Genomic DNA, 24111 nt, shown 5'->3' with positions numbered 1-24111 from the left:
AATGAATCACTGAAGCTGTATTATATTTATTTGAGAGTTCTGAAAATAGTTATGTGTGAAGTGACTAAGCTGCTAAGAGTAATGCTCAGTTTATCATTAAAACTAACTGTTATACTTGGAGATTGAATGGGAGGAAATACCTCACTTTTTTTTTTTTTTTAATAACTAAGTGAAGCAAGTCCTTGGAATGATAAGCTAGTGAATCTATCTTAAAAAAGCAGACAATGGAAAAATTACCTAGTTGAGCATGGCATGCATAGCTTCTGCAAAAATGGAGTGAGGTAAACAGATCATTGACCCCACTTAAAATTAGTGGAGGTTTTTCAGGATTTTATTAAAAGGTTGCCAGATGTGATAGATAATGTATATGAGTAGCAATTCACTAGCTGCATGAGGGCAAATCTAACATCCAAGTTTCAGAATTGGTCTGTGCTAATCCTGTGTCTGCACAGGGGTAACTTAAGTTGAGCTGAAAGTTTGTTAATTTTACAGAAAGCAGATGTTAAATATATCTGTTTGAAACAACTGCGTGTATTTATTTTGTCTATTTGTTACATCTAAGATGAAGACTCAAATATACACTTAAGTGAAGTGGGAAATCCTGGGAGTACCGTGTTTTAGCAGTTAAGGTGTGTAGCGTCTCCTTTGACAGATTAAATAGTGGGTTTCAGTTTTGTTACAGGGTATGAGCTGAAGCTTGGTGAAGTCAGGGGAATTTCAGTTTTTCATTATGGCAGCAAGGAAAGTCTTGTCAAAAGAAAAAGGAGCTCTGTTTGTCCCTCAGCACCACTGTGTAACAGCGCTACTCTCGGTTGGAAAGAAGCTGAAGGTATTGTTACTTCAGTTGGCAAATGGGGGTAACGAACTGTGTGCAACTTCAACCCGACAGATGATTTGAAACAAAAAGACTACACAAACGTGTTAACAGACTTGACAGCATAAGATATGTGGAGTGTTAGGCTATATCTGTTTAAGTAACAGATTTTCACAGGAGAAGATAGCTGTTTCTTGTCTTCTGTGTTCCTCTCACCCAGAATTCAATGGATGATTTCCTTCTGGTTCTTGCGTGTCAACAGAGATCACGAGGTTTTGAATAACGATATGTTTTATATGTTTTTAAAAATCAAAGAGTTGTTCTTTTCTTAATTTTCTCTTGAACTAAGGAACAGTCACTAAAATGCAACTTGTAAAAACGAAGAGTAAAAAAGAATGGATTCTTTTAAAAAATTTGCATCCAGCTTGTTTTATGTGTTTCTTAATGCCAAATGTTAGTGTGCTTATTTGATGTGAACTGACCGGTGACTACACGTGAGCCTAACTTGATGCACATCTTTCTGATTACAGTGTAATGTTGTTGACACTTAAGAGTTATGAACTGTCATAACATCTTATTATGTTTTAAGAAAACTAAATTTGGCAAAGTTTTTATAAAAATAAAAAATACTCTTGGTCATTTAAGAAAATATCAGTCATTAAAAACTGAAATGCTGCTTAAATTTTCATAGGATGTGTTGGAATGCTTACATTGGAGTTGGTTTCTTAGTCACCACGCGTTTGATGTAGCCATCGCAATGTATTCAGTTTGCCTATTTGTCTCTTCCTCCCAAACCTTAGTGTTAAGTTAATGGGCTTTTTCTTTTTAAAACTACTGCTGTGGTCATTATAACGGGGACTTTTCTCTCTTTCCACAGTGAAGGGAAGTCAGAAGTGTGAGCTGAATTGCCGTGCGATAGGCTACCGATTCTACGTGCGGCAAGCTGAGAAGGTGATCGATGGGACGCCCTGTGACCAGAACGGGACTGCCATCTGCGTGGCCGGGCAGTGCAAGGTACGGCTGCTGCCTCGGGCAGGTCCGCCTCTGGGCGCTCAGTGCCGGCTCAAAGTTCTCTAAGAGGTTGATACCACTGTACCTCTGAAATGGTGTCATCAGCTTCTTTATTTTTTTGAAGTAGTTGTGAAAAATGTTACTATTATTACAGGTTTCTTAACCAATTTTTCTATTTCTTAACTAATGTTTCTGTCTACTGAGAACAACTGAAAGGCTGGATTCAGAAGGTGTTCTGGCCACAAATAGGGTGACTTTCAGTAAGCTTTTTCCACATGTATAGCTTTCTTCAGAAGAATCTCGATGAAAGAATCAGAACAAAAAGATTGGAAGCTTAAATAAGAGAGAAATATAATATCTTTCTTTCATTAAACCCTAGAGTGGAGATATTTTTTTCAGTCTGCAACATAATGGTTTATTCAGGTATGTGTTTATTTTGATTGCTTTTTAGCTGGTGTTACTGTAACTTCTCAGATTGGTCCATGTTTGCCATTTTTATGAATCAGGTCTTACTGTCTGTCCGTTTACTCAGCGGTGATGTTCTCTTAGAAAATACTTGAGTGAATGGTTATTTTTCAAGGGTTCAGAAGGAGCTACTGTGTTGACTTTTTGCAGTCTGGTGTGTGAATTCCCGTTGTAATGAATAAATACACTGCTTTCTGCAAGATGGTAGCAATTTCAAACAAAATGTTACGGTGTTTAGAAAAAAAAAAGTTTGTTTGTAATCTTTCAAGTAAGGTTAGTGGAAGAAATAAATTCCTAGCAGGGGGCATTTGACACTTGACTGATGTTTCCCATATATGTTGGCAAAAGAAGCAGAAGTGGGTCAGATGCGACTCATGAACTCAAATAGTGAAAGGTCAGGTTCAGTTTAAACAGTTGGTTTGCCAGAGGAAATCACTTATGATTACAACCTTTTCCTCTGTGTGTCCAGATTCCTCTTACTTGTGCACATCTGGACAATGCCATGTATCTTTCTGTTCTGTATTTCTTAGTGCAAGCAAAGCCATAGCTTTGAATTGCCTTTGTAGGTGATAGAGCTGTGTGAAGTTGATTATTCTTTAAAGCTTTTCTTGATTGCAAACCAATTCAGAAAGGGCCAGAAATTTGTTTTAATTACAGTTCTGATTTATGACTCAAAAATCTGAAAAATAGGTTTACTTTATCAGCTGTTGTATTCTCCCAATGCTGCGCAATTACAAAAGCGTATACTGATACGTTTGTATAGGAGGTCGGGACAGAAAGGAAAGGCAGTCTTCAGCAGCCTAGTAGGAGAGTGTTCTGAATTCTGAAAGTCACCCATTGCCTGTGTAGGATGCCACTTCCCAAAGCTGCGTGTAAACAAACAGTAGGTTATGAATCCTTACTGAGAATATGTAACTTGGGATTGATAGAATTGTGGAATAATTCAGGTTGTAAGGTGGCTGGGAAGGCCGTGTATTTCAGCGCCTGCTGAGAACGGGGCCTGCCATACGAGACAGCTGTCATGGCCTTTTCCAGCTTGAGTTTTGAACCTGTTCCAGTGTTTGAGCAACATCATAGTGGAATCTTTTTCCTCATATTCGACTGAAATTCCTCGTACTGCAACTCGTGCCCTTGGTCTGTCAACATAGAGCTGTACATCTCTGAGAATCTGGCTCCATCTGCTCTGTTACCCTCCCACCCATTAGATGTAGACAGCAGTAACATCTTCCTTTAGCCTTCTCTTAAGGCTGGGGGTTCCTAGGCTGTAGTTGTTTTTTGGTTTGGTTTGGGGTTTTTTTCCTGCGGAGTTGAAAATAGACTTAAAAATCAAAATCTCTGTGTCTATTTAAACTCTTCTATATTAAAATTACTTAACTTATTCTTTTTTTATCGGTTCCCTATGTAAGATTTCATGTTCCCTATGATTTGAGGGTGAATTAATCTGATACGCAAATGAATATTAAGTTGCATATATTGCCCGTCTCCTTGGACTCCCAAGATTTGTATCCCACTCGTGTAGGCAGCAAAACTATTAAAAATAAATAAAACAATTTTACTTAACAGTGATACTATACACTGTAGAGTGAACATGGATGTAGCTGAAGGATGTAATAACTGAAAGAATCAAATAATTTAAGTTTTGTACTGTTTTGTACTGCTTAAGAATATTTTTATGAAAAGTTGTCCACATTTACAGTTAACTGAAAATATTTCTCGAGTAATGAAGCTTATTCAAATTTTTGTGGTAGGTAGCTCTTCCTTGACTGCACATTATTTTTATTTTGTTTAAAGTCAGAGAATTTAAGTGTCTACCAAATTTATGGTCTCTATCGCCCTCTGTTGGACATTTTGCTGCATTACCAGAACAATAATATCCTTGTGTTAAAAAACATGGTCTGCTTTGTTCCCAGGACCATTGTTTCTGGTGGTATTTTCAGTTTACTTTATTCTTAGAAACAAAAGATGGAAAATGTTGCTATAATAAAAATTACTTAGAGACAGAATAAAGAATATGAAAGAGACAGGTTTACCTTCCTCTGAAATAAAAATTCAACACGTATGAAGGGAGGTGTTTCTCACTTCTCACTCTTTAACCATTTATAGCATTATGTAAGGCAACCACAAATAACATTAGTTAAAGTTCTCAATATATAAAATGCAGTCATACCTGTTAGTGCTGAAAACATATTAAAAAGAAGTTTTGTCTTAACGTCAAAATCAGAATGTTTAATACATTAATTCTCTCCTTTTTGAGTTGTTAACCAATGTTAGATACAATAGCCTTTTAAAACTGAAGTATTGTTTAATCTTAATCTTTAATCAGCAAAGATAAACTATAGCATACAAGAAGATTTTAAAAACAGTGGTATGTACAAAAGTCCTTCCTAAAGCCTGGCTGTTGTGGCCGTTACAATATCATGCAGGAAGGTCAGAGCAACAGTATATTTCTGACTACCTCTGAACAGCATCCCAGGACCATTTCCTTACTTCCAGTGAGTGTCTTTTTTCACAGTTTGCTGTTCTTTTGTTCAACTGACCCCCGGAGTTGGATGTAAAAACTTTATAACTTGTCCAGCACAAGAAGTGATATGTAAAAGCTCATTTTTCAGATGTAGTCCTTCAACAAAACTCAATTCGTTTTTATGATGAAATATCGTTATTGGTTTGTTGGTTTTTTTCACTTTCGTATTTGTCTGGGGCATTGCAATAACTGGCACATATAATAATGCAAGTAATAAAAAAAAAACCCTTACTCATCATTGAAATGATTATGTACTTCCTGGTGTAGACTATGAATTCTAGTGAAATGAAACCTTTTAGAAGCAATTAAATAATTTAAAAATAAAATCAGGCAAAATGGGAAGAACCAGGAGATATTCTACCAATGCAGAAGAAAGAATTTTAACAATGATCTTGATAATCAGCCTTTCCCAATATTCAGGCAGGGGTGAGCACTGACTCATTGTCGTTTTGGGCACAGAAAAAAGGTTATTTGTGAGCTGTGAAGCAAATTGGGTTTGCAGAGATGTCAGTTACCACGCAGTGGCGCACTTTACAAAAGTATTAGTTAGCATTTCACATAAAACTTCATTTGGGTGGGAACCGTAGGTATCTGAAACAAGTATTTTGTCTCCTGATTTTTATATTACATTTTCTCTTGCATCATAGTTTATTTTCATTTTCCAACTTTCCAGCTTCTGAAGTTAACTGAAAATATCTGAGCAGCTTTAAAATGCACACAGTGAGTAACTTCAGTAGCAAAATGACTGGCAGTAGAGATTTTACTTGCATTTTAAAAAAAAAAATATTGCATCAGATGTTGAAATCTTTGCAAACTTTATGGGGAGATAACTTAAATCAGCTATAGGAAGCATCGCCAAGCATCCTAAATCTCCATCAGAAAAACATGATTAGGCAAGGAGCTGCCATCTGGAACTCTGCTGACATGCACTAGTGTCCAGGTAGCAGACCCATAGGTGGCATTGTTGTCTAAATTAGGGAACTCTTAATGTCTGCAGGGTCAGAGTGACAGATCAGAGTGATGAGAACTGTGTGCTTTCTGTAAGTTAAGGTTGTTCTCATAGCTCATATATGTTGGAATATAGGTTAGTCCTATCGTTGTTCTTGTAAGGGTAAAGAATCTTTTTTCTGTAGGAGTCTCAACTTACTTGTATTATGTTGACTGCTTACACTTAAAAAAAGTGTCTGGGGTGGATTTGGTGTTTTTGTCTGTGTGTGTGCTTTCTTAAAGTTGGAGCCAGACTTCCCTCCTTTCTCTGTCCTCTTCTGTTTAGTTTGTAGGTTCTTCCGAGCCAGTACCCTGTACAGTGCTAGCTTCTGTGAAGCTTTTCTCCTTGTTCCCTAGGCATTACAGTGTTAATTTTTTATCAGTAGTAACGTAAGAAAGGACCTAATACCTGGATTACTATAGCAGAAGCAAGGGCATGTGGATATCTGTATCTGTCCCTCAGCTGAATTACAGGAAATGTTTGTGATCGCTTCTTCATCTTGTTTGGTTGCTCAGAAGAGGGGAGTGTATTCTTCACTGCACAGGCACTTTGTGTAAAGCTCTATGTCTTGAGATACAAAGACTTTGAAAGCAGGCTGAGAAACTGTACGGAGTGAAACCTTGGTCTGTGCCTCAGTGGCGTGCTCTGGCCATCAGTACGTTGGTATTAGCCTAACTGGCACGAAGGTGAGTGGGTGAGGATTGATGTTAAGCATTACTTGTATTTGAGGAGGACCAACTCTCTCTAGGTACTTGACCTTATCCTAAAAGGGGGCCTTGAAATAGCGAATTAGTTACGTTGTTTTCACCATGGGAGCGGCTGTGTTAAGAAGTTGCCTGCTGCAGAGAGTTGTCACCAAGGCTTTGCCCAGGATACGTTTGCACACAGTATACGCTCTATGGAAGTAGAGAACTAGGTTTGGCAGCCTAATGGCATTCAGATGCTGAAATGTATTTCAGGATCAAATGAAAATTAATCTCTCTAGTTTATTAATATTTGAAGGCTTGCTTTTTTCTTATTTTTTGTTTGGTTTCTGTCAGTAGGAGCTGAGGACACTGTGCTCTGAGCTCAAGAGCTTTTCAAGGACTAGATAGGATGCATTCCAAGAGGCAAAAATCAGCATTCTGCCAGATCTTTATTTAATTTTGCACATACTGTGTATGGAACCTCTGTTGGAGGCTTTTTCTTTTAAGGAAAAATAGTTGATCTGTAAAATATACCATAAAAGTGAAAAACTATAGTTGCAATAGAATGTGCTCTCCTCCTCGCTGCCTTTTCGTATGTACTGTTATAATTTCTTGGCTGTTGGAAATAGGACTCTTCATTGTTTCTCTTCATAATGACTTGCTAATGCCAAGCATTGCACTGGGAAACACCTGTCTGGCATTAATAAGGTGTTAATGGAAGAGCTAAGAAATAACTCCTTTTGCCACTTCTTCCCTTTGTTTGCATAGTTTTCTGCTAAATGTTTTACTGAGAGTAAGTGAACCTCTGTAAGGTTTCTTGACCTCACTATCTAAAAGGTCTTTTTGCCTTCCTCCATTTATAAAGCAACACTAGAATTTTTTTTTTGGCATATCATCTTTGGCCATGACCTGATTTAAGTTGCTTCTGATAGCTGATACACAGCTGTGAAAGATACTGGAAGGCTAACTTTACTACCTTGGAACCGAGCTAAAACTGATGGAAAACCTGATGACAGGAAATAATGAATAGCAAAGCATTCAAGTCAGTTAAGTTCAAACACAATGAGTAAGCACGAGATCTCTGTATTTGTTCTTCTCCCCTTGTCTATCAGCCTCTCATCCCAAGAAAGACCTCATAATTCAAAGGATGGAGCTCCTCACTCTTCCATGAAGCTGCTATTGGAATCTGTAGTTCCACGCTCTTCAGTCTCATTATAAATAACCCAGTAATACAGATGTTGTCAGGATCAGGTGTTACAATGGCATTTAACGTATTTATCCAGCCCATACAGTACAGCATTTATGCTAGTGCTGTGTTTTGGGTTTTTTCTCCCCAGTTTTAAGCCAGTTATGGGGGGACAAACTGATCTTTATTCAGTTTACGTTAACGCAGTATAGATATGAATAGACCGCACTGAAATAACCTTAATCAGGCATGAAAATGTTCAATAAATTTAATTTAATGAGAGTGAATTTATATAAGAGCTGCCTATTGTAATTGTGTACATAACCTTTTTTTTTTTGCTCCAGCACTTGGAACCCTAAAGTGAGATTTCACTGTTTTGTTGAACTACGGCCTGACAAGAAACTTGTGAAAAGACACAACATAATTCAACAATGTTAAAATTTGGCTTACAGAAAAATGAGATAATGATAAAGATAATGAAAAATGGAGAAAAATGTTATCACTGTATGTTAAAATGTTTTCACCAGAGCTGCTGCCTGATTAAACAGACTTTTTTCTTAAGTGATAAAATATTCCAGTGTCAAATACCTGAGGCAAAATCTCAATCTTGAAAAACATCGCAATCAGAATTCAAAAAATTAAATGCTTTGTAAAATTGTATTTATCATTTCAAGTTCATAGCATATCAATAGAATGTGTAATTAAGGTTAATTGATGCTTATAATTTTATGAAATATATTCCTTCTTTTAGATCAAATTATCTAGATCGTTTTCTTAAATGGCAAAGAGGAAATAGCTTCCTTGTGTAACTCAGAAGATTTAAAAAATGAAATACTAGATCTTCTAATTATAGTATATCTTAGAGCTGTGAATGAAGTTAAAACTGTAAAATTTGGAAAAAACCACCAACAGCGAAAAACACCAAACAAACCTAAAATGGTTTTACAGAATGTTTTAATTATAAAATATTTTTTTAACTGCTTTTAATTATTCTGCATAGCACATTGCTTGGAATATGTTTGCTTTACTTCAGTTTGGAGCAAAAATAGATGCTGAATTGTGTCATAGAATATGTTGGGTTGTAAGACACCTGTAAAGGCCATGTAGTCCAACCCCCCTGCAGTGAGCAGGGACACCTTCAACTAGATCAGGCTGCTCAGAGCCTCGTCCAGCCTGGCCTTGAACGTCTCCAGGGATGGGGCCTCCACCACCTCTCTGGGCAACCTGGGCCAGTGTCTCACCACCCTCAGTGTAAAGAACTTCTTCCTAATGTCTAATCTAAACCCACCCTGCTCTAGTTTAAAACCATTGCCCCTCGTCCTGTCGCTACATGCCCTTGCAAACAGCCCCTCCCCAGCTTTCCTGTGGGCCCCCCTCAGGTACTGGAAGGGGCTCTAAGGTCTAGGAATGGATAATCTAAATTCTGATTACCTGCGTGCTCCACCCTGTGTCTCTGTTCTGCTGTCAAATGCAGTCAATAATGTAGAACGTGCCGCGTGAAGCAGCTTGAGACATAGGACAGTCAAGGAGTTGTGTGTAGCTTTAATTTGTTCTTGTTTCTGCAACTCTTTTTAGCAATTATTTTGCAGATTCATGTGCCTTTCTATAAAGGTAGAATGCAATCCCTAGTCTGCAGTATGCATCTGTCTTCACAGGTTGGATAACGGTGGTAGGAAGTGCGTACCAGCTCTGAGCTTAATTGTGTCACTACAAAAGTAGTTCTGAAAGCAAATGCTATTATCTCTAATGATCAAGTGACACAATTAGGGAATCTTACTACATTTGAGGTACTCTTCTCTCTGAACTAGTTTCAAAGTAACACATTTTTTAAAAAATCAAAAATAAAGCTGAAAAAAAATTTAAAGTTTTCAAGAACGCTAGGGATACTAATGGAATAGAAAATAAAAATACTGTATGTTTTTGGGCCCTGCTTTTTTTCCCTGATTAAACAGGTTGATATACATCAGGCTGCAAGTGAAGCCAGGTTTGGTTATTAATCTGATGGTATTCCCTATGGCAGAATAATCAAAGGATCACTCGTGGGTGCTGCGTACTTTCTCTGGGTATCTACTCTCTTCCTCAGCCTTTGACTCCAAGACAGCTGATGATTCCGGCAGCTGAAGAGGAAACCAACCTCTATAATTCCCTGCCAGTCATGTTTTTTCCGTTCCCATCTTTTAGACTTCTTTTCAGAGTTTTAGTGTAGTATCTTTTTTTAATGTCTGTCCTTTTAGTATTGACTTTCTTCTTTGAAGTTTCTCTTTTAGCTTGAAGCTGTTGATAGTACTTTTCAGTGTCTTTCTGAGGCCGACAACTGGCAGCATTTGCTGGGTAGGAAGGGAGAGACGAACTTGATTGTTTTGAGTTCACTGTACAAACAGCAGTGCATGCGATTTAGTAATCCTCCCAGCAGAATTATCTTCTGCACCCAACATGCTTTTAAAGAAACAAGATAAAGTCCTGTAATACAGTAACATACTACTATCAAATGATGCTGAGAGTGTTTATTGAGAAACATTCAGTAACACACCAGTCCCTTCACATGGTTATTCATAGAGTCATAGAATGGTTCGGGTTGGAAGGGACCTTAAAGATCATGTAGTCCAACCCCCCTGCCCTGGGCAGGGACACCTCCCACCAGAACAGGTTGCTCAAAGCCCCATCCAGCCTGGCCTTGAACACCTCCAGGGATGGGACATCCACAGCTTCTCTGGGCAACCTGGGCCAGTGTCTCACCACCGCCACAGTCAAGAATTTCTTCCTCATATCTAATCTAAATCTCCTCTCTTCCAGTTTAAAACCATTACCCCTTCTCCTGTCACTCCACTCCCTGATAAAGAGTCCCTCCCCATCTTTCCTGTCGCCCCTTTAGGGACTGGAAGGGGCTCTAAGGTCTCCACGGAACCTTCTCTTCTCCAGGCTGAACAACCCCAACTCTCTCAGCCTGTCCTCACAGCAGAGGGGCTCCAGCCCTCTCATCATCTCTGTGGCCTCCTCTGGACCTGCTCCAACAGGAGCACTGCAGGGGGTTTTCCCCAGAGCAGAGGGGCAGAATCCCCCCCTCGCCCTGCTGGCTACGCTGCCGGGGATGCAGCCCTGGATGCAGTTGGCTTTCTGGGCTGCGAGCGCACATTGCCAGCTCACGTTGAGCTTCTCATCCACCAACATAAACAAACCTGAGCTCAGTCACTCGTTCTGCTTCTGAATTACTGGTTTTCTGCCATGATGTGGAAATAAAGTGTAGACAAGGAAAAAGGAGTATAGATAAAAATACAAAATAAATGTGATCTCAAAGCTATTCCTTTTCCTCAGTCCCTTTCCCGAGTATTGATGAACGTGTTCTGAGAAGACAAGCCGTGGTAGCCTGCAGTGAGGTGGCCCGCAGCGTGGTGCTGCGCTCACAAGAGAGGCAAGCTGGTGCAGAACGCGGTGCCATGGCTGGGGTGGAAGTGGTTGATGTGCTGTCTATTATGCAGGAATTAGTATTTCATAGTTAATGTCTTTTAAGTAACTAAGAGAACCAAATCTGTTTTGTGTTACATCACAGCAGTTCAAAGAAAAAAAAAAAAACAACAAGAAATTTCAACCCATTGAAATTCATTTGGGGAAGATGGGAAAGCGATTGTAAAAGGGAATCATGTAGCTAGTGCAAGACCCCTCTTCTGAGGTTAAATAGCAAAAGGAAACAAAGTAATTTAGATTTTATTGCAAAGAAACAAAGAGGCTGCGGCAGAAATAATGTTCTGAAACTCAGATGTAAGGGATCTGTTTAACACCTGGACAAGCAAGCAGTGGGGAGAAAGTTATTAAGAAGGGGACTGACTGCATAAATGTTCATTCTTGGTCTCCTATTTACAACATGGATGAAAACGTCACAATTATTCCTAAATTATAAAAAAAAAAAAACAAAAAAACAAAACACCCCGATCTGTGTTTTTAGTTACAGTATTTTTCTCTCTCTGTTTATTGACTGTATTATGGGTTTTTGTGCTAGAGATCAGAGCTTGGAAATGTTCAAGCCATTTGACTTTCAGAATCTCCTTGTGGTGATTAGGTTAGGATTCCCAAAAAGGGTTATGGATTCCATTTGTCAGAACGTACAGAGAGATCCTGGCACCTTGATTAGATGCCTAAAACTAGACATGGTCAGTAGTCCCCCAGTAGTCTGAGTGGTGCTGTGGCTTATTGTCCGTGCTGAGTTTTGTGTCCGTAGCACAAAAAGAGAAATGAAGAAACTATTGTTGTCTGGTAATGTTTATACTAGAAGGCTGTCACTGTAAACAACCACAAATGATTTTGTCATGATAAACATAGGAAAAACCAGGAAAAAAAGAAAAAAAAGACTTTGGCTTGATATGAGATGACATACTCCAGGAGAATTTTCATCTGATTGTTCCCTTTCTCCCTGCTTGCTTGCTGAGTGTCTGTTAGTAGAGTTTAACTGGCAGTGGGGCTGAAATCTGCAATAAGACTACTACAAGTTATTGCAAATATAAAGAAAAAAAAAAAGGCAGTGTATGTGTGCTAGAGATAGCTTATTGCAGGTCAAAATGTTTACATGGTAGATGGGGTCATGAAGTTGGAGGGAGGCTAGTTACGAACATTTGTGGGGAAAAATAAAGGCGTGCATGTGTCAGTATTTATGAAGTGAGTGCTAAAATAATCATTGAAACAATAAATGGAATTACTATTTCATTTTCATTTTGTTGCTTTTTTTGTTGCTTTCCCTGTCAGTTTGAATCCACTCTGTCTCCCGTGATGGCCATGGTCTAGAGATCAGCTTTTTCCCTTTGTTTGCGGTTGGATGACCCTGTGCTGGTTTGTGGTGGCAGCTCCTTTGTGCTAGTGCAGTGTAGCAATTATGTGGTTGACCAGGGATATTTCAGAGCTCACCTTCAAGTCGGAGTTCTTAGAAATACAATATGAAAGTGTATTTATTGATAAAGGTTGGCTCATCTTTTCTTGTGTACTACTAATATAACAGCTGGTGATAGGTTGATATCGGTAGTATTTTAATTACTGTTACTAGTGATAAAATTATTGATAAGATGGAAAGATGGAAATTCATAAGATGGAAATTTTATTTCAGAAACTTTACAATTTAGGCACTGTAGGATTTTTTTGGTTAACTACAAAACTACTGAGAAATTATAATAAACTATCAGAAGCCAATAACCCAGAGGTCTTAATGAAAGTAGAAGAACTTTTAGAAAGTGATGATAGTGCAGCTTAGTCTGACCTAAGCTGTTTTTTACTAAGGAGCCAAATAGTATGTAAATGCTTAATTTTGTTTTCATGATTTTTGGGAGCAAATTGAAAATACTAATAACTGTAACAGAATATTCCAAAATACCTATTACTTAATCAGGAAACTGGAACAGCAATCTTGGAAGTCTGGTCTGCAGGAAATTAAGTATTTAGGCTTTGTTTTCATTTAACTACATTATATATTACTTTAGAGCCTGGAAAGGGTCCAGTATGTTTTTAGGCACTTCTATTAAAACAGAAATTACAGTTTTGATAGGCAGGGTTGGGCACATTTGTCACATGAATAAATAAATCCTTGGGAGGAAAGTATGTACAGACAGTAGTTCTGTGTGTGCATGTATTTTTCTTCTTATGTAGGCATTTGCACACACACATATAGACGCACCCAGAGCAAATAGTTAAGGAGCTGTTCTGTCTTAAAATATGCTTGAAGTGTTGTCTTACTGTGTTAAAGGAAAGCCACGAGAAAAGGTACTATTGTGTTAGGAACACAGAAAGACATTAAATTTGTGGTATGTGTATGTGTAAAAGAAGAGACACTCGGCAAGCAGAACGGTTCAAGCCTTCCCCGTATCTGATGGGGAGATAAAGCCACCGGACTCTGTCGAGTGGATGATGGTTTCCTCCCAAGGACCGGTACGGATTCGGATCCCTGGTCCAGTCCAAGAGCAGGGCTGTTCTGCAGTACATTCCCCCTGTGACCTTGGAGATTTCATTTAACCTCATTGCTTATCGTTAATACAGGACTGTTTAAGGATACCTGAGTGTGTGCTGAATGTGCAAACTGGACCCAAAAGCTCTTTTTCAGACTCTGTAGCCCTGTTAAGAACCAATTTTTTTTTTAACCAAGGTGGAGCCAAATAGTATTGTGATTTTCCTCCTTTGGGTGGCTTGCTGGGAACTAGTTCTCATATCCCCTACATGATGCATCTTTGTCACAAATGTGCTCTTAATGCCTAGATTCTCCATCTCAAAAATGGGAATAGCGTGGCAAATCCTCGTTCTATAGGATAAATACAATTTGTGAGACCTAATGGTAATGAAGCGTACACAGGGACTGGATCAATAGCAAACTGTTGCACTTCATTGTAACAAACCGGTTTTGTGTACTTTTTGTATATTTTGACCACGTTGATTTGCAGAAAGTTGTGTTTTGCCGTTTAGAAGAACAAAAGTGTGGGAGAATATTCTCAGAGAGAGCAAGAACGTGAGTCATAGTCCTTTGCTGAGACCAGAGCTTCAATTTTGATGCAGAAGCTCATGTTTACAAGATGTTTACAAGATACAATTTAGTTTCACAGGAGTCTACACAGAGTTCCCTTCAGTTAAAATTTCACATTGGTTAAGTTTTCCCATAAGGTTTTTGAGCTTTTCTCAAAAGCTCAGAATAAAAAAGTATTCTGGATGTCATCTGGTACCACCTCAGTCTGTGAAATTTAATAAGATTAGATCAGAGATTGTAAAATGGCATATACAGCTAGATCAAAATGACCTTGTTCAAACTTGGTTGAAATTGAATTTTTAACAGAACCTGAAATCGGCCAGACTTTTCTTAGAGCTTCACAGTGAAGCTGGAATCTCAATATTGACAGTTTTCTTTCTTTTCCCCCCACAACTGACATGGTATTTGATTTCTCTTGAAGTCCTACAGACTGGAGTCACATGAATGTGTGATAATTTAGGGTTACATTTAAAGTAATGTAAATTTCCAGCTTTCGTGGTTGCTGAGAGAAATAAAAAACAGACGTGATCATACACTTAACGGCTCAGACTTCACAAAACCAGTGAGGTAAGTTCAAACCCTTATGAAAAATTCTATTGATTTGCAAGTCTGTGCCCTATTTTGGGGCCCCAAACATCTTACTATTATAACAACAGGTTTTTCACATTGGCAGAAATAGCAGCAAAACTTGAGCAAAACAGAACAAATGTGATGATATTACCAAAGATTGACATATTTAATCCTTTTTATGGCCACAGCTCTTCTGCAGTCACAGGAATGTACTATGTTGTTGGTGGTGATGAGATAATCCAGTTTCCTGAAATTCTGACAGTATGGTATCTTTGAACAAGAGTATTTATACCTTGCTCAATGGAGAAGTCGTCAAAATGCTTGTGAATAACTTCCTATTCCCTCTTTGTAACAAACAGTGACACCTGATCTGCTCAAAGTCCCTTGTAAAAACCTACTTGAGCACATGCATTAAACTTGATAGATTTTGTTTTTAAATTATGGTGCATATAAATGTATCAATAATGTCTGCCACATGACACTGTTAGCTTTGTAGTTTGAGGCAGCTTAACCCGGCATCTATGTGCATTTCATGAAACGAAAGCTTGGCCAAGGTTAAAGTTGTTGTGCCCACAGTCAAGCGACCCGAATAGTTCACTGGCAGTATTTTAGTGTAGCGTGGCTTGTGTATAGTTTTAACAAACCCTGGGCAGTGGAAATTAGAAACATAAGTATGTATGTATCTCATAGCAGGGGAAGATGACTTGGAAAGAAAAATCTGTTTTATTCTCTAAAATAGGAAACATTTTTACAGACATTGCCTTTCCCTTTCCATAATAGAGCTGTACCTATAATTTTAGTAACTGTCATTTGCCAGGATATTGACCTTACAGAAATTAGAAATGTCAGAGACTTGTTAGTTACTGATGTTGGGCTGTTGTTAATGCTATTTATATGTAGCCTGCCTTATTCTTCTCAAGTTCATGAACACGCAAGGAACTATGATGACAGAAGAGGGAATGTGCATGTTGGTTTGGTTCCTATGTAAATGTGAAAAATATCTGGGGAATACTAGCGAGCAACTTCAAAAACTAGTTATAAGTAAAATCATTCCTCTAGTCCCAACCTTTTCTGTGACAGAGGCACTTTGTTGCCTATCCTGTCCATGTTTATTCCCTGTCTCCCAAGCTGTTTTCTGTAGAGAGGTGTGAGCCTTGACACACAAGTCTAGTGAATTTATGTAGGTGTTTTGAGTGTACGTTGGTGATATCTTATGAAATGCAAGGGGGAAGTCACTTAGCATAACAGTTTTGAAGGGGACTAACTTCCTGCTTAGTGTTAAATACAGGTTCTTACAAAGCCGATGCTTCTTTCTCAACACTGTTTTTGCCATACGATGACGACAAATGAATGTAGCCTCGCTTTCCTAGAAGGGTTGTTTCATACCATAGCTGTATCACTGATTTATTCTCTTTAGCACGCACAGAGTTTTACCCAGTTTAGTAGGGTGGAAAGTATGACTAAAGGAAGAACTGGGATTCTCTAGTTGTAACTTACCTGATGCTTCTGTCTGATAATCAGAGCAGAACCAAATCTCGACTGTTCTGCTATAGATTTGCAGTGATACTGGTAAGAAAGAGCATTAATTCTGTAGAGGAGATAATGGAAGTCTTGTGCAGCTTGGGTAGTATGAGAAGGAAATGTGTATGTTTCACATATGTGTGCAGTACAACAAATAGCTTCACAAAAACGTGGCTTTAAATCAACTGGTACTCGCTAAAGTTCAGAAGTACTTGAAGGGTTTGATGCAAGACCACATTATTGCAGATTAGCTAAAAACCAGTAAGCACCTGTGAGTATGATGCTTGTTCAGGTCAAGTGAAAAATAATGCAGTCTGGAATTGCTGCAACTAGAGACTTAAGATAATTTCATTACCTTTCATTTGCTGTGGGCGGAGGGTTACACGATGGTTGTAGCTCTGTTCAGCTGTATTAATGTTAAATTTCAATAACTAGATGTAGCTTAAGTATTGATTTTGCTCGTATTAGAAACTGGATTTTCCTAAAAGAAATTAACCTTTTGAAAAAATGTAATCTTTCAGAATAGCTCTTTTAATTTTTCTAGCAGCATTCCTGATCCAAAACAACATGAGCAAAGGGCACAGACACAGTTCCCTTGAGGTAGCTGATAGAGGGAAAACTAAATAAACATACTTATCAGAAGAGAACTCAAGCCTGCATCTCTGCATCTTCAGTAGCAAATTGAGCAATTTTTAGCAATTTCATTGCTGATGAAAGCTATTTTAGGCTAAAATGAATTAGTTCAGTATACTTCTATTCTGGAGGTTGAGATGGCAAGATTATTGTTGTACTGAACGGCAGAAATACGTATGCATTGAAACTATATTAGTGTCTGAATACCCAGCACTTAAACCCTTAAAAAGGTACAGTGGCCTTTAGGCCTGGAAGCAGCCTAAAATGTCTGCATTCTTTAAGACTGGAAAATAGTTGTCCTAATTGTTATGTGTCTGCTACCGTGGCAAGCCTTAATTTTAAAGGGATTGTTGCAGTTTGTGCTCACCTTTCAAGAAATGGGGCATGACTAAAAGTCTTTGAGCTGTGGAAATCCTACCTGCACAAGGATATTGTTTTACAGCCTATAGGATTTTATTAAAACAAATAAATTTTAGTACCATGAGATGTGTTTGTGTAGAGTTGGCTGTATGTGGCAGATGCAGTTTATCTTGCGTGTGTGCAGTTTGTTAAACCCTGTTGCCAAGGTGAAGTCACGGTGTGAGGGACAGGACTTCGGGGCTCCGCAGTGTTTGCAGAGGACCTTGGACTGTTCCGAGGTCATGCACCTCTGCTACGGACACTAAGGAATTTGTACAGCTACTGAGGCTATGCTGCAGCTTGGAAATGCTTTTGGGGCTTTCTTTCCCCCCTCTGATATAAGACTTAAATTTCTATTCTTTAGGAGAGCAAGAAATTTAAAAAAAAAATTTATTCTTTTGCAAGAAATACCTGTACATTGTGATTTTCTTCCGCCTTCCATGCAGCTCTGAGATCATCTCTGTTTTCAGCAACAAAATCAAACGGGACGAAATAGATTCTGATACCATTGGTTCTGTTTTCCTTATGCATTAGTTGCTCATTGCTTATTCCAGTCTTCATTTGATTTTCATGCCCCTTTCAGTGATAAAGGAAGTAGTAAATCTATATATCAAAAAAAGGGTAAAGCTAAGAATTTTTGGAATAAAATTTCTATATAACTGTCATTGCTTGTTGCATATGATTTGCCAGAAGTGTTATCTTGCCTGTGCAGTGTTTCTTCCAGCAGTAACAGAATATGAAGATTCTACAACAGATTCATTGCAGATCTATAGCCGCCTCAGCTTTTAACAGTAGCTGTGTGGAAGGTATACTTCATGGATGCTTTGCTGTCCTTGTCGCTTGTCCTGACAAAGATAGTTCACAAGACCAGATACTGGACAGAACTAATTAAACCAGCCCAAAAGTAGATCATGAGCAGCAATCTTAACTAACAGGATCTTCCTGGCCTACAAAATGCTTGCCTGCTGCTGTACAGTGCTTTTTAAAATGTGGGCTTCCAGTTCTTGTTACTTAACCTTTCAGTAGTACCAGATACTTACGGCAGTGTATATTTCCGTATTATTCAGGAGCCAGTACAAGCAAACCATGATGTACTTTCTGTGAGTCTAATGTATTAGGAGTTTAAAGCCTTGTGTTTTTGCAGTTGCATTACTTCCAAATTCTGCACTGCAATATCAACCAGCCAGTGAAAACAGTACTTAAGAAAAGCTTCAGGCTTATTTTTGCACTGTGAGTCATTGTTGAAAAATTGGTTCATCTTATTTATTTTCTCCCGCAGTGCTGCTTTGCTGAGCAAAGTTAAAGTGTAACTGAAACTTGGGACCACATCCCTCAGAAAATGTTTTCCGTAGAGTTGTTCTTCTCATGTTAAACTTTCTGGTAACTATTTTATAAAAAGGTATCAAAATCTTACCTGACAGGTGTTTGGTCATTTGAAGTGTCAAATGTCTAAGTTCCATTCTGAGAGAAAATTATTCCAGTCTCGTTAAATAGAAAGCTTTTGGTTCTGTTTTCATCAGAACCATATTATCTTTATCTACCCTGCTTCCTAGAAAGCATGAGGAGGACTCATCAGTCTCAGAAAAATCTCACTCCTCAGGTATTTTCAAATAATCTTAATAATACAAATGGAACCATTCCCACTTCATATACTGGCAGCTTCTCCTACCTTTGCCACTACTCTCTTTTGAGTATCAGTGATGCAAAGGGGAAGAAGTCACAAGTCCTCAGTTTCACCACTCGCATTTGGTCCCAGCTGTCAGGTTGCCCTGGGTTTAACTTCCCGTGCAGTGGCAAGGATGAACCTGGCCTGGGAGCAGCAGTTGCCAAGTTTGTTGGACATTGGCATGGGAGGAACAGTTCTTCTGCTTTTTTCTTAAAAAATAAAAGAATGTAACATTCTTTTTTTCTGTGCAGTTTTTATAACTCCATTTTCTGTATTGGATTAGATGCGAAATGGTCTTATCTTGGGGTGAATCTTCCAGCCACCTCTTCCAGTTCCTTGGATACATTGCTTTGATGTTCCTGCCATAAAGCTGTGTTTAGAAATGACAAACATTTCTTGTTTTGTAGCATACCTTGTTTTGGCAAAAAATACTGCAGCTTTTGAGCATCTGCATTTAAACTGCAAGTAAATGCAAAGTAAATTAGATTATTTTGTTACTACAATTGTTTCAAGGCATTCTGTTGGAAAATGTTGAAAATGGGTATTTTTTTGAAGCATCTTCTATTTCTTACCAGCCTTGAAGGTGGCTGAATTTTTTTCCTATTTTGCCATTGTAGCGAACTCAGTGGGATTTGGAGCTATATCCCATTGCTTTGAGAATTATGCCGGTCACCATGCCGCTTGGTACACTGGGCATGGTGTTACCTACCAATACTCTGGCAGCTGTTCCACTTCCTGTAGGAGTTATGGCTGTTACTTGGAGTGGGGTCCCACCTTCCAGGTGAGTATCCATCACAGGCTGTTGAACCTTTCTCTATCTTGTTCTTTGCCTCAGCATTGAGTAACTCCCACAGAAAACGCTGAGGAATTTAAAGCATCACCCCATGTTCAGATCAGCTGTATTTGCTTGAGAACACACATGAAAATTTTGGTAAGTCTTGCTAGATCTTGGAATTTCCACATCTTGTGCCCTCACTCTGGGCATTGAGGAGTACTAGGAGGAGGGCACTGCCAGTATCCAGCACATTTTTTAAGTTAGCCTTTTACTGCTTTTATTTAAGTAGGTTTAAATGAAATGGGTATTCTCAAATGGAATGCATTTCAGTTTGACCCTTTTTTTTTCTTTAAAAAAAACCAACCCAAACCAACATTGTGCTTGTTTTTAAATTGATCCAAATTGTTTACTTCTTACATTTCTGTGGAGCAGTCGGAGAACTTGTAATAATAAAAAAATTAAGTACAAGTGGCAGTATATTTTTAGCTGTTATATATGTTTAACTGATACATGTGACTCTGAGAAATTACCTGACAACAAGGATGTAGGACTGTGTGACTCCACTTTTTGCTTCGCTGTTCATCACAGCATCTACCATTACAAACTTCTTTCCATTTTTTGACAAAATTTATACAAATAGTTCATTTGCATAAGGATTTGTAAAGGTCTCCATTGAATAAACCCCAGGGAGGCACTGAATTCTTCCAGAAGTTTAAGTTGCAGGACTGAATTCTTGATTACATTAGTGCACCAAGTTGAAATTATATTCCAAATTTAGACTTAACATACGTTGTTTGAAAAATATTTTAAATTAAGTGCAGCCCATAAAAAGAGGGGGAAGTGTCTGTGCTCAGCAGCATTAGGCAATTATGTTCCTTAGTAACTGGATGAGTTGTGTGAAGCAGCATAAATGCACCTGGAGAAAATGCTTGTATGCTTTAGTATTAGCTTTTCTTTTAGTTATGATTTCCAACAGCTATATTGAACTTAAAAATACTCAATTTAGGTTTGAAAATAGCTTGGTGGAATTCAATAACTGGATTCCCAGTTAACTCTGATTGTTAGGATTTTCTGTAAAGATAGTTAAACAAATTATTTTTGATGTTGTGCATATTCCCTAGAAAGCTGCTGTGCCTTACAGCTTTTGCTGAACATTTGTTCTCCATTCTGCTTATTTCCTTTTTTAAGGGCTTGGGTCCAGGCCAAAGAGCACAATTTTGCTTACATGGGCCTTGATTCTCAAACACATGCCTAACTAAGCAAGTAAGCAGTGCCATTAAAGTCAATGGGATTACGTGCATATTTGGATTTAGGTGCAGGCTGAAGTGCTTTGATGCATTGAAGCTTTACCGACTGACGGAGTATTGTAACACAAAACAGCTTTTCTAAGCACAGATATATTAATGAAAATGCTGAAGTAATGGATCTCACATGGATAGAATCAGAAATACGTATTTAGTGGGGAAAACAGTTACACTATATGAAAAAATTAGTAATTAATGACACAAAATCCTCAAGGAATAATGAGTGTGGCTGTTGTACTGAAATAGGAAGTCCAGCATATGCTGCATTTTTTAGCGTATATCAGTGGGAAATAATTGCAGTCATCTAATACAGAAAGTTGCAGCGGCAGTAGCTTATCATATCTTGAACAGCATTGTTCAAAGAGCTGGCAGTTATGCACATAGGACTTTTGGCTCTGTATTTTTACTGGACTGCTGCAAACTAGCAATTTCCTTGAGTGACCTTACTTTCTAAATGTGAAATTTTCTTTGGCTTTTCAGTGATTCCCAAGCAGAAATCTGCATTCAGAAGAACAAAGCAATCCCATGACTGTTGCCCATCAAAAAGGGAATTCATATGAACTAAGAGGCAAATAAGTATATTTCTGACCTGGAGCCTTGGCGAGAGATCTCTTGGCAGCCTGGGCATCGGCATATATCCCGTGAGGCTAAGATGCAGTTAGCAGGGCTGCCTTCATTGGCCGAGTTATACCCATCCTTGTGTCCTTTGTGCCTTGCGTGACAGTAAAGCCCCAACTTTCATACTAGTGGGAGCTGACCTTTTTCTGTTGACCTTGAAATAGTTTCATGTGGTTTCTCTGATTCTGCATGTGCAGTGTCTGACTCTGCTCCGGAGCGGAAGGCCAAAAGCCATAAGATGACAAAAGCTGCTCGATCCCGCCAGCTTGCTGCGGTCTCTGCTGTCGCTCTCAGGAGTCACAGCGGGAGCAGGGACCCTGGCCAGGAGCCTGCTGTGGGCAGGTGAGGAAGAAACCTCTTCTATCCAGGCTGCTCAAAGAACTCCCTGAACAAAGGGAGAAGAGATTTGTTTCTCTTTCCAAATTTTCTCCATTGCCGTGGCATCATCAGAATAAATATAGTTCAGATCTTAACTTGTATGAGCATTTTAAATCTCCACTTTGGATTCATGTGCATGCTGTGAAATCAGATAAGTGTTTCTTAATCTTTGAAGAACTGTTTTTTCTGGAGAACCTTTTCTCCCTCTGTCAAGCCCAGCCAGGGAACAGCACAAGCTTTACAGGCTAAATCGAGGAACTCTGCAGACCCCCAGAAGGTCGTTACTAATCTCATGAGGCTAGCGCGCTCTAGTTTGAGAACATCTGCTTTGCACAATATCAGGTATTATTGTATAATTGAATGCTTTTCAGATGCCAATCTGTGGCGGGTTTTTTCCAGCTGTAGCGTAGGGTTGGTTTCTGACTTCAAATAACAGCCACAAAGTTGTTGAAACTAATAAATAATGACCCATAGTGGTCTGAATGCTGTGATACTGTTTCATTGCTCTCTGCTGCTGTTCCTGGCTGAATTTTTCCTTAGGGAATAAATAGGTCAGTGCTAAGGCTTACAAGAACAAAGATGTGTGTTGAGATTGCAAGGGTTCTTTTTCTTTTTTTTCAGGGGGTGGGGTGGGTGCTTTTTCTTGGGAACTTGAGAAGTTTGGGAAAATGCATAAATTTAAGTTTCGAGATTTAATGGTGAAACACATGAATTTTATGCACAGCAAAGAATAATGTGCCTTACAAATTCTTGGATTGTGTTTCTAGATATTTGTGGAGTTTAAAAAGTGTAAATATAACAACATGGGCAGATATTACTCCACATACTCCCAACAGGATAGTACCAGAGATAATCTAAAACAGTGGCGTTTGCAAATGTAACTGAAGTAGCATCACATTTCAATATAGTGTAGCATCTAGATTTCAGTCTTCTGGTACAGCTGACAGAGCTAACTATATTTTCCTATTTTTGTCACATATTTCTGCTGCAAAACTAGCAGAGCAGATACAATTGCTAGAAAAATTAGTATTTACATCTGGCAGAGTAGTACAAGGAGTCTGTTCTGCATCATCCATCTGGCGATTGTATTTTCTAGCTATGTAATAGTCTATAATTTATGGATAAAATCATATTGCTGGATAACTAAATAGTAACACTGAAAAGTTTAAGTCAGTACTTGCAGAAGTTATGACTTCCTGAGGTCCCTGAGGTTTAGTTTCTATCTCCTCATACCTTTCTAAAATTTATCTGCCCAACATTGGAAACCACAACAAAATAGCAGCCCTAAATAATTGGTGGTGTTAATTCGCACCTGAAACAGAAAAAGAAAATTCATTGCTGGTTGAACATCCCAGGTTTTAGCAGAAGTCAGGACATGGCTCCAGAGGTGCTGTCGGTCTGCAGCAAGTACTGCGAGTTGTAACAGTAGAAACTCATCGCAGAGCTCAGTCAGATGTGCCTTCTGTCGGAACACACAGAGAGGACAGGGTTACAGGGTTACAGTTTGCAAGTAAATAGTGAGGAATTCAAATGAAATCTCACCACTTGCTTTCCACTGCCTTTGCAATACAGAGTAAAGTATGATGCCCTTTTGCATCTATGTATAATTTGTGATTTATGTCCTTGAGATAGTGCGAATGTACTGCTCAGCAGGACTGCTGATTTTACTGCCTTGCTATTGCTCAGCTTCTGAAAGCCCCCAGAATCAAAAAGTCTTGCCTGGAGCTCATAATTTCTCTTGGCAGTTTCAGGGGAGTGTACAAAATCCTAATTGGTTACATTTGACTTAGTTATTTTTTTTTTAATTTTTATTAGTTAATGTCATAAGTTTATTTCCTTGTCCTGATGCAGAAGATGTGGTGTCTCTGCAGAGAGATTTCATTCAGAACCTTTCCTCCTTAGTGTACTTTCTTTCTTCGTTTCTTTTTTCTTTTTTTGTTTCAGTCTTTTGTAAGATAGTAATTACAATAAAGTGGCACCCCTGAGACTGAGGTATGTGTGTGACATCCGGTCAAAAATTTTCAGCCAAAAGCCTCATGCGCTCAAATAATCTATTTCCAGCTTGCTTTGAAGTGATCTTTTGCCA

General features: G+C 38.6%; 1 protein-coding gene across 2 annotated transcripts in view; it reads left to right on the top strand.

Annotated features, from left to right (window-relative positions):
- The window catches only part of THSD4 (thrombospondin type 1 domain containing 4), a 302857-nt gene that overhangs the window by 128209 nt on the left and 150537 nt on the right, over positions 1-24111 (top strand). For both annotated transcript variants that reach the window (XM_074600956.1, XM_074600955.1), the window contains exon 8: positions 1692-1828. In XM_074600956.1, coding sequence (XP_074457057.1) covers positions 1692-1828 — 137 coding nt within the window. The remainder of the gene's footprint in view (positions 1-1691; positions 1829-24111) is intronic.

The sequence above is a fragment of the Larus michahellis genome, chromosome 9 (assembly GCF_964199755.1).
Source record: "Larus michahellis chromosome 9, bLarMic1.1, whole genome shotgun sequence".
NCBI classification, from domain to species: domain Eukaryota; kingdom Metazoa; phylum Chordata; class Aves; order Charadriiformes; family Laridae; genus Larus; species Larus michahellis.
This window is presented reverse-complemented; position numbering and strand designations above follow the sequence as displayed.